The 11,510-nt window shown below is 35.3% G+C and overlaps 1 protein-coding gene across 2 annotated transcripts in view; it reads right to left on the reverse strand.

The window, feature by feature from the left end:
- Positions 1-11,510, reverse strand: part of LOC128191718 (BUD13 homolog) — a 74,885-nt gene that overhangs the window by 51,444 nt on the left and 11,931 nt on the right. Inside the window, exon 2 of one of the 2 annotated variants that reach the window (XM_052863935.1) lies at positions 11,272-11,504. The exons of the other annotated variant lie outside the window; for it this stretch is intronic. Coding sequence (XP_052719895.1) covers positions 11,272-11,330 — 59 coding nt within the window. The 5' untranslated portion in view covers positions 11,331-11,504. The remainder of the gene's footprint in view (positions 1-11,271; positions 11,505-11,510) is intronic. 2 annotated transcript variants of the gene reach the window in all.

The raw sequence follows: 11,510 nt of genomic DNA on the forward strand, positions 1-11,510 counted from the left end.
GCTTAAAAAAATTTTGAAAATCTGCCAATTTTTATCCACCTCTTTTTTTTTGGTAAATACCAAGCCCTTTTTGTTGTTATACCTGTAAGAAGATTTTTCTCTATTCCTATATACCCCACCCCCCTTTTCGTGGTCCCACTTGTCTCTAGGGAATCATGATTTCATCAAACTTAAATCTGCATAACCTGTGCTTTCACACTAAGTACTGAGTTTTGGACCGAAAACTTTCCCAGAATATTTTTAAAGATTTTCTCTATATATTACTATTTAAAAATTCAAACCGCCATCATGGCCCCGCCGTATCTCTAGGGACTGTGATTTTGCAAACTTGAATCTACACTACCCGAGGATGCCTCAACACAAGTTTAAGCTTTTTCTGGCCAAATAGTCTTTAAAAAGAAGATTTTTCTCAATATATTCCTATGTAAAACTTGATCCCCCTCTTATGGCCCCTCCCTACCCCCGGGGACCATGATTTGAACAAACTTGAATCTACACTACCTGAGGATGCTTCCATTTTAATTTGAGCTTTTCTGGCCTAATAGTTTTTGAGTAGAATATTTTTAAAGATTTTCTCTATATATTCCTATGTAAAACTTGATCCCCCATTCAGGCCCTACCCTACCCCTGGAGACCATGATTTGAACAAACTTGAATCTACACTACCTGAAGATGCTTCCATTTCAATTTGAACTTTCCTGGCCTGATAGTTTTTGAGAAGAAGATTTTTAAAGATTTTCTCTATATATTCCTATGTAAAACTTGATCCCCCTCTTGTGGCCCCTCCCTACCCCCGGGGACCATGATTTGAACAAACTTGAATCTACACTACCTGAGGATGCTTCCATTTTAATTTGAGCTTTTCTGGCCTAATAGTTTTTGAGTAGAATATTTTTAAAGATTTTCTCTATATATTCCTATGTAAAACTTGATCCCCCATTCAGGCCCTACCCTACCCCTGGAGACCATGATTTGAACAAACTTGAATCTACACTACCTGAAGATGCTTCCATTTTAATTTGAACTTTCCTGGCCTAATAGTTTTTGAGAAGAAGATTTTTAAAGATTTTCTCTATATACAGTCAAAACTGTCGTAGCGGTCACCCCTATTAAGCAGTCACCTTTCGTATGCAGTCATTTTATTTCCTCCCGATGAAAAATCCTATATAATCGCCCTCTAAAGAGCAGTCACCTGTCTAACGCGGTCAGCGGTCATCGTATTTTGATCCGAAACTGTACAGTCGACTTGCATTAGGCGGCCATTTTGGCCCGTCACATGATTTACACCCGGGAATTTTAAACATGGCTTCCGAATGTCGGGTGATAAACGTAAACAATAATTATACGCTTGAGGCGAGAGAAACCATATTAATCGATGTATTTATAATACATAATTGGCAGATCAGATACGAATTGGAATCAAGTGAATTGTTTAAACATGCATTAACAATGTTTGTTTAATAAACATGAATTAAATAGGTGTCAAAAATGTCCGCGGCGAGGCAAGAGCAAATTGATTAATTTTATAATAATTTAGAATGAAGTTCAGATAGGGTCGGTTAAAAACTTCATTGTTGATTTGTGTTAAAAATGTTTGTTTTCTATGTATACGGTACTCATGAAGATAGTTAGTGTTTTAATTGTGAAAATGTTAGCGACAAGGTTTTACCACGTAGTGACTTTTTTCAATAATTTAAAAAAATACAAAAATTGCATGTACAATGCATTGTTATGTATTTGTACTTATTTCTAAATATAATAGATACTATAAAAAACATTTAATCACTTATACTTTATCTATCATTTTGATACATTATTGTTTTATTGTGGTAATTATTTTAATAAGATATTTAATGTTGGCAAATTCACAAGTCTCTATTCAAAGGTCACCTCTGTTAAGAGGTCACTTTGGGTGCCTCCCGCAGGTGACTGCTTAATACAAGTTTGACTGTATTACTATGTAAAACATGATCCCCCTATTGTGGCCCCACCCTACCCCCGGGGACCATTATTTGAACAAAATTGAATCTACACTACCTGAGGTTGCTTCCATTTTAATTTGAACTTTCCTGGCCTGATAGTTTTTGAGAAGAATATTTTTAAAGATTTTCTCTATATATTCCTATGTAAAACTTGATCCCCCTCTTGTGGCCCCTCCCTACCCCCGGGGACCATGATTTGAACAAACTTGAATCTACACTACCTGAGGATGCTTCCATTTTAATTTGAGCTTTTCTGACCTAATAGTTTTTGAGTAGAATATTTTTAAAGATTTTCTCTATATATTCCTATGTAAAACTTGATCCACCATTCAGGCCCTACCCTACCCCTGGAGACCATGATTTGAACAAACTTGAATCTACACTACCTGAAGATGCTTCCATTTTAATTTGAACTTTCCTGGCCTGATAGTTTTTGAGAAGAAGATTTTTAAAGATTTTCTCTATATATTCCTATGTAAAACTTGATCCCCCTCTTGTGGCCCCTCCCTACCCCCGGGGACCATGATTTGAACAAACTTGAATCTACACTACCTGAGGATGCTTCCATTTTAATTTGAGCTTTTCTGGCCTAATAGTTTTTGAGAAGAATATTTTTAAAGATTTTCTCTATATATTCCTATGTAAAACTTGATCCCCCCATTGTAGCCCAACCCTACCCCCAGGGACTATGATTTGAACAAACTTGAATCTACACTACCTGAGGATGCCTCCACACAAGTTTAAGCTTTTCAGGCCGAATAGTTTTTGAGAAGATTTTTGAAAAATACCAACAAATTTTCAATAAATCTCAATTATCTCCCCTTTAAAGAGGGCATGGCCCTTTATTTGAACAAACTTGAATCCCCTTCACCTAGTGGTGCTTTGTGCCAAATTTGGTTGAAATTTACTGAGTGGTTCTTGAGAAGAAGATGAAAATGTGAAAAGTTAACGACGCCGACAACGCCGACAACGACAGACAACGGACAAATTGTGATCAGAAAAGCTCACTTGAGCCTTTGGCTCAGGTGAGCTAAAAAAATTGAATTAATAAATTAAATGAATTTCAAGTGATATATATGTAGATGTTCTAAATCGAAGAAAAGACTGACATTCCGTCTTAAATTTGCCCGTTCTGTTTATAAATTTATGATCAGCCGCGAAAATTAAAATTCATTTCTGATAAGATAGCCTTATTAATACATGCATGATTCCATTGAATGATTTTGTTTAGTCAGGCAAGCTTTTTGGAAAGCTTTTACTTGTCATGCATTTAGTTTTTAACAAATATATATGGGAGTAGAGAAGAAGATTTTCTAAGATTTAATACATTTTTACTATATCATATGGCCATTTTGGCCCCACCCTAGAGACTGAACCCCTGACCCAGGGGCCATTAATTTCACAATTTTGGTAGAGGGCTTCATGGACTATGCAACCAGTTTTTTCCTCAAATGTGGGGGAGTAGAGAGAAGAAGATTTTTGAAAATTTGGGTTTTTTTTGCATATTTGTCCTCACATGTGGCGCCCTGGGGGTGGTAGAGCCATGAATTTCATGAATTTAGAAGATTTTTAAACATTAAATGCATTAACACTATACAGTCAAACTTGTATTAAGCAGTCACCTGCGGGAGGCACCAAAAGTGACCTCTTAACAGAGGTGACCTTTGAATAGAGACTTGTGAGTTTGCCAATATCAAATATCTTATTAAAATAATTACCACAATAAAACAATAATGTATCAAAATGATAAATAAAGTAAGTGATTAAATGTTTTTTATAGTATCTATTATATTTACAAATGAGTACAAATACACAACAATGCATTGTGCATGCAATTTTTGTATTTTTTTAAAATAATGAAAAAAGTCACTACGTGGTAAAACCTTGTCGCTAACATTTTCACAATTATAACACTAACTATCTTCATGAGTACCGTATACATGGAAAACAAACACTTTTAACACAAATCAACAATGAAGTTTTCAACCGACCCTATCTGAACTTAAATCTGAACTATTATCTGATTATGAAATCAAGCAATTTTCTCTTGCCTCGCCGCGGACATTTTTGACACCTATTTCATTCATGTTTATAAAACATACATTGTTAATACATATGTTTAAACAATTCACTTGATTCCCATTCGTATCTGATCTGCCAATTATGTATTATAAATACATCGATTTATTTAGTTTCTCTCGCCTCAAGCGTATAGTTATTATTGACGTTTATCACCCGACATTCGGAAGCCATGTTTAAAATTCCCGGGTGTAAATCATGTGACTGGCCAAAATGGCCGCCTAATGCAAGTCGACTGTACAGTTTCGGATCAAAATACGATGACCGCTGACCGCGTTAGACAGGTGACCGCTCTTTAGAGGGCAACTATAAAGGATTTTTCATCGGGAGGAAATAAAATGACCGCATACGAAAGGTGACTGCTTAATAGGGGTGGCTGCTTCGGCAGTTTTGACTGTATTGCCATATTGCCCCCCCCCCCCCATGTATTCAGTTTTTTGCCCACATGTGTGGGAGTAGAGAAGAAGATTTTCTAAGATTTAATACATTTTTACTATTTGGCCATATTGGCCCCACCCTAGAGCCTGAACCCCTGACCCAGGGGTCATGAATTTCACAATTTCTGTTGAGGGCTTCATGGACATCAAAATCATGCATTTAGTTTTTAACAAATATATATGATAGTAGAAAAGAAGATTTTCTAAAATTTAATACATTTTTACTATTTGGCCATATTGGCCACACCCTAGAGCCTGAACCTCTGACCCAGGGGTCATGAATTTCACAATTTAGGTAGAGGGCTTCATGAACATCATAAACATGCATTTAGTTTAAAAAAAATATATATGGTAGTAGAGAAGAAGATTTTCTAAGATTTAATACATTTTTACTATATGGCCATATTGGCCCCACCCTAGAGCCAGAACCCCTGACCCAGGGGCCATAAATTTCACAATTTCTGTTGAGGGCCTCATGGACATCATAACCATGCAACCATTTTTTTCCTCACTTGCGTGGGAGTAGAGTAGAAGATTTTTGAAAATTTGGCTTTTTTTTCATATTTGGCCCCGCCCGTGGCACCCCAGGGGTGGTAGAGCCATAATTTTCACAATTTAGATTCTTCTTACCATAAAGATGCTTCACACCAAAAATGGTAGCGATTGGCCTGGTAGTTTTCAAGAAGAAGTTAAAAATGTAAAATTGTTAACTCACGACGATGGACGAAGACCAATTCAATAGGTCACCTGAGTGACTCAGGTGACCTAAAAATGAATTCCCCGACTGTGCTCTTCCCTATTTTTCGGGCAAAATAGTAACATGTAATGGTAAATATATCATTGATATATTATATCATTAAATATTAATTCAATAGCTAATCAATTGTTAAAAAATTATTGCCGAAGCTGACTCGGACCAAAATATTTTACCTCTCTCTCTCTCTCTCTCTCTCTCTCTCTCTCTCTCTCTCCTGTGTTACAAATTTGAGACTACACCGGTGGTTTTTATTTACAGTTTGAACTTTTACATAGACTGAAAAAGAACGCTCCAATTCTTGTTGATTATCTGCATAATTATGATGTGTTGCATTCAATGTGCACTTCCTTTTTTGATTTGTGGAGAATAAATATGAATGACTACTACTGTCTAGTATTAACGGCATATATATAAATGATTACTTCATTATCACCCCGAGCATTAGGTTTTAGATGTATCCGTTATGACGTCATAAACGAATGTGCACAAAACGGCCAAACAAGTTGTCTAAATTGAGTACAGAATTTGATGACGAAAGCAAACCCGCGACCCACCTTAAAAGGCAACCAAATTTGAGTGTCATTTGTTGAGTTATAAGCGAGTTACAGAGCTTACGATTTTTCGCTATGTAAAAAAATCTTTTGTTTACATTTTGAGTGCACCATCCAAGCAAGTTTGGTGAAGTTAGGACCAGTAATAACTAAAATATAATCATCAGAGGGCATCTGCTCCAAAAACTTTAACCAGCCACAAAAACCTAACCTCATTCAGCATCCGAAACCTATGGCTCAGATTCAGCATTCAAGCCTGTCAAATGGATCAGTATCATTATACGCACCATCCATGCAAGTTTGGTGAAGTTAGGACCAGTAATAACCAAGACATAATCAGAGGGCACCTGCACCCACAACTTTAAAACCAGCTCCAAATCAAAGGCCTGAAGGGCCACAATGGCTTCGGGTTAAAGTTAATTTGAAGAATAAAAACCTAAATAATTTTTTTAAAAAGTCAAAATAATCTCCACTATTACAAAAATGCATATTTTTTTTATTTGTGTTATTTATGGTTCTCCTTCATTGATCAAATGTACACTTAGGTACTGTAGATTTTAAAAAAATCCTTAAAACAAAGTATGATTCTGTAACTCTTAGTAATGTGTGTACTTAACATGAGACCAACTTTTCTTGTTGTTTTGCTGGAGATTTATTTTATAAAAATTTAGTTGGGCAGTCAATTTCACAAAAATGAAATTTGATAAAGATTGTATGCGGACAACTAAAATAATAGAAATATCAAAATTAAGTGTGATTTTTTTTTATATTTTCAAAAATCATTCTGATTTGGTTATATGCCATTCATTTAAAAATTGGTATCAATTATACTTACTTTTTAAAAACAAATATAAAGACAAAAAGCATTAGTCAACTTTCATTCATTTTTTTTTTTTATAAATTTATGTTTTTAATCACATAACTACCGGTAATTAAATTACAATTCATTACAAATTGTCTCACCTAATTCTTAAAAGTTTTAATTAAATATCTAAGTTTAGAAATATCTTAGGAGTTAAAAAAATTTTAAGATTTTTTTCTCTATTCACATAGATTTAAATATTGAAATTATTATTGTATTTAATTCTTTAGATTGTATACTGCTGATAAACACTCTGACTCTTATTATCAATTTGATTTAAAATTCACATGGGTCCAAATGACACGGGCCGAAAAGATCAGGGGTAGATAAAAGAAAGCACCCATTCATGTTGTTTACAAAGTGAGGTTGTAGATATACTTATCGCTCCATGTAAGATGTTTTGTTTCTAAAAGATCAAACATTTGTGCATTGTCAATATTCGATTTGGATACAAAATAATCTGTTTTGCAGGCTGGTATATTTCATATGTACTGTAGGTCTAACTATCACATGTGTCTCGGTGCAAGTGTATTCATCCGCTGAAACCCAGACTTATTGTTTACAATAAAATATGAACATTTTCAAAGACATCAACCATTTCGTATCTGCCAACTTGATTCGTTGACGTATAGTTCTGCTCAAAATTGAAGTATATCATCTATTTTACCTCAAACACATAAGAAAACTTTGCACTCATTTGAGTTGTTTGCCTCCTTAAAATTGGCAACTTCCGGACGTACGATCCCTAGATGGCTTTCGAGCTTCGCTCGACACCATAAAAACTTAACCTCATTCAGAATCCGAAACCGTAGCTATGGCTCAGATTCAAACCTGTCAAGTGCATCAGTATCATTTAAGCCGCACCATCCATTCAAGGAACCAAGTTTGGTGATGTTAAAACCAGTAGTAACTTAGAAATGGCTATCAAAGGGCACCTGCACCAAAAACTTTAACCTGCTCCAAAAACCTTACATTGGTAAAGATAGGACAAGTACATGTAATAACTTAGATTCAGGACCTGCAACAAAAACCTTAAACAGGTCTGGACACCGACACCAGGGAGTAAAGCATAGTGTTAAATCTAAAGCAACATTGTGTGGCGCAGCGCCATGCCCTTTATACAAACGCCAAGCCCTAATTAATAATGTTTAAAATTGATGCCTCATTTACTGGAAGCAAATTAAACTCAAAATCACAGTTGCCCTAGCCTAGAGCTGTGTTGATTGCAGTTAGATTCAAACTCGCTGGACTTCACGCACGAGTGACCTGAGACAATAGGTCACAATACAGGTAAACTGGCAAAGCCACAGCTGAGGGGCTAAACATAGCTGTCCTCTATAAATGGGTGGTAATTACTAGCACAATAATTTTGTAAGTAACAAGTGAATTATCTCCTTGAAATTAGTAATGGTAAAGGCTTATCATTAAGACATTGTAAGGCCTAAAAAAAAATAGGTTTGTTTCCGCTTTCCCAACCGACCCTAACTTAAACCTGCCGACTCAAAAAATTTTTTCGAGTTTTTTCGTAAATTTCCGTTTTTATCCGTTTTTTGTTAAAATTTCGTTTTGATCCGATTTAAAAATTCATTGGGTTTTTTTTATCTTACCCAGTTTAATAGATAAATGGTTTAATATGCACAATTGAACAGATGGAGAGGGAAAAAAAAAAGATTTTAAAAAAAAAAAAAGCAGACCGACCGACCCTAATTTTTTTCAGCCTGAAAGCGGAAACAAACCAATTTTTTTTTAAGCCTAACGGTTATCTATAAATAAAATTAACAGAACAGAATACATTTTATAGGCAAATTTTGAAAATTTTACACTGAAGTACCTAAAACTATGTTCAAACTATTGAAACAAATCAACGAAAACCTGGATGTGATGTTTCCTATGTCATTTTTAACTTTTTAAGCAGTTGTCAAATTAACCAGAATTTTCTGTTTCCAAAAAAACTCGTAACTCTTTTTGAAGAATGCAGAAAATTTATTCATAGTAAAAGACTGCTATGCAGATTTTTATGCAAATATTTTAATTTTTAAAAAGCTTTAAAACAAGAGTTTATCCATCCAAATTTTCATGGTAAAAAGGGTTTAATAATTCTGTAATTAGTTGGCTACATTATATAATATTATCTTAATTTGATAGTGTATTACATGAAACATACATGTATGTATTGCCATGATAAAAAATATTGAATCATTGACTTTGAGTCATGTGAATGCAAAAGCAAATCATTTATAGCTCAATAAATTATCACAGAGGTCAGGCTTGGATAAGATGCAAAATTTTCTTTAAAATAAGCCCCTATTATTAAGGTTTAATGATCTATAACATAACTGTAAAAAAAAAAAAAAGTGCCCCTTTCAAGGTTTTATAATATTAACCGCAGAGAAAAATGCCCTTTTCACTACCTTTTCACATGCTCTTTTCAAATCTTAGATTAAACACTAATAGCATAAGCTCTCCCCACTTCATCTCGGTGAATTAAAAAGCAATGATAAACAAGAGGCCCATGGGCCACATCGCTCACCTGAGGAACAATAGGTATAATAAAATCAGCTTAATGGAGTCATAATTAATACAAACTATCTGGACAATGTACAATAATACATGTAGATCCTGTATAAATAAAATCCATTTTCCCCCTGGATATTCTTATGTTTATAATCATTAGTCCCTTTTCTAACAGGATGATTTTATAGTCATATCATATGTTGAGTATTGCAGTTCTCAAAAAGATCCTTAACAATAGTTTATATATGGGATATAAACCTACATCAAACTCTGAACCTTCTTGTAAAGCCAAAGAATTGTCCTGGGGCAAAATCTTAACAGTTATAAAGAATCATCTGGCTGATTAGTTTCTGAGAAGATTTTTAAAGATTTACTCTATATATTCCTATGTTTAATTTCAACCCCCCATTGTGGCCCCACCCTACCCCCGGGGGTCATGATTTTCACAACTTTGTATCAACACTACCTGAAGATGCTTCCACACAAGTTTCAGCTTTCCTGGCTGATTAGTGTCTGAAAAGAAGATTTTTAAAGATTAACTCTATTAACTCTATATATTCCTATGTTAAACTTCAACCCCCCATTGTGGCCCCATCCTACCCCCGGGGGACATACTTTTCACAACTTTGTATCTATACAACCTGAAGACGCTTCCACACAAGTTTCAGCTTTCCTGGCTGATTAGTTCCTGTGAAGAAGATTTTTAAAGATTTACTCCATATATTCCTATGTAAAAGTTTGACCCCCCCCCCTATTGTGGCCCCATCCTACCCCCGGGGGTCATGATTTTCACAACATTGTATCTACACTACCTGGGGATGCTTCCACACAAGTTTCAGTTTTCCTGATCTTATGGTTCATGAGAAGAAGATTTTTAAAGATTTACTCTGTATATTCCTATGTAAAAGTTTGACCCCCCCATTGTGGCCCCACCCTATCCCCTGGGGTCATGATTGTCACAACTTTGAATCTACACTACCTGAGGATGCTTTCACACAAGTGTCAGCTTTCCTGGCTGATTAGTTTTTGAGAAGAAGATTTTTAAAGATTATCTCTATAAATTCCTATGTTAAACTTCGACCCCCCATTGTGGCCCCACCCTACCCTCAGGGGTTATGATTTTCACAACTTTGAATTTACATTACCTGAGGATGCTTCCACACAAGTGTTAGCTTTCCTGGCTGATTAGTTTCAGAGAAGAAGATGTTTTAAAAATTTACTCTATATATTCATGTGTTAAATTCGACCCCCCATTGTTGCCCCACCCTACCCCCCGGGGTCATGATTTTCACAACTTTGTATCTACACTACCTGAGGATGCTCCCACACAAGTTTCAGCTTTCCTGGCTGATTAGTTTCTGAGAAGAAGATTTTTGAAAATTTCTCGAAAATTTTCATAAATTCCTAATTATCTCCCTTTGCAAAAGGGCGTGGTCCTTAATTTTCACAACTTTGAATCCCCATAGGCTAAGGATGCTTTGCGACAAGTTTGGTTAAAATTGGCCCAGTGGTTCTTGAGAAGATGTTGAAAATGTGAAAAGTTTACGGACAGACAGACAGACAGACGGACGACAGACAAAATGTGATCAGAATAGCTCACTTGAGCTTTCAGCTCGGTGAGCTATAAAAACACAACTTTTCAATTTACACAATGCAATTAGCTGTAAACTACCAAAATTAGTAACCAGGGCTTGCTACCCATTTTAGACACCAGGATATTGACAATCGGTAATAGTATACATGTAATTACTGGAAAACGTATTGTTTGATGATAAAAACTTCATTAAATACAAAATATTATGTAATTAAGTATTCCTGTAAATTTTGTACAAAACAAAAAACTATCTTTTAAGAAAACAGCAAAACCCGGTTTTCAGATTCGAAAATCACGGCCTGGCCCAGGTTTTGTTTCCTATTTTATTCACACTCCTTATATAAAATTTGCAGACCAAAAGTTGCAGCATTTGATATGCATTTGATTTATATAAAAAATAACCAAACGAAAATTTTTCACTTTTTGCACCCCAAATCTATATCCCATTTAAGCTATAATTATAATTATATAAATATTTGGACAATTGGTCCCAACCTGTTGAACCATTCTGTGTCTGTGGCTGAGGTGTTGTTGGGTTGAAGTGTCGACTTCATACTTAAGAAAGAGGTACCCCTTATTTCCAGTGCGGATGCCTTGCAAATTCCCTCAGAGGAATATCAGTCCTTGGACGACGTTGTGGTTGTCTCTACTGAACCGGTGCAGAAAGACGGGTCTGACTTTATGGCGGTTGGTGCTAATATTCAGTCCTCGGACGAGGCCCTGAATATCTACAA

The sequence above is a fragment of the Crassostrea angulata genome, chromosome 7 (genome assembly GCF_025612915.1).
Source record: "Crassostrea angulata isolate pt1a10 chromosome 7, ASM2561291v2, whole genome shotgun sequence".
Lineage (NCBI taxonomy): Eukaryota > Metazoa > Mollusca > Bivalvia > Ostreida > Ostreidae > Magallana > Magallana angulata.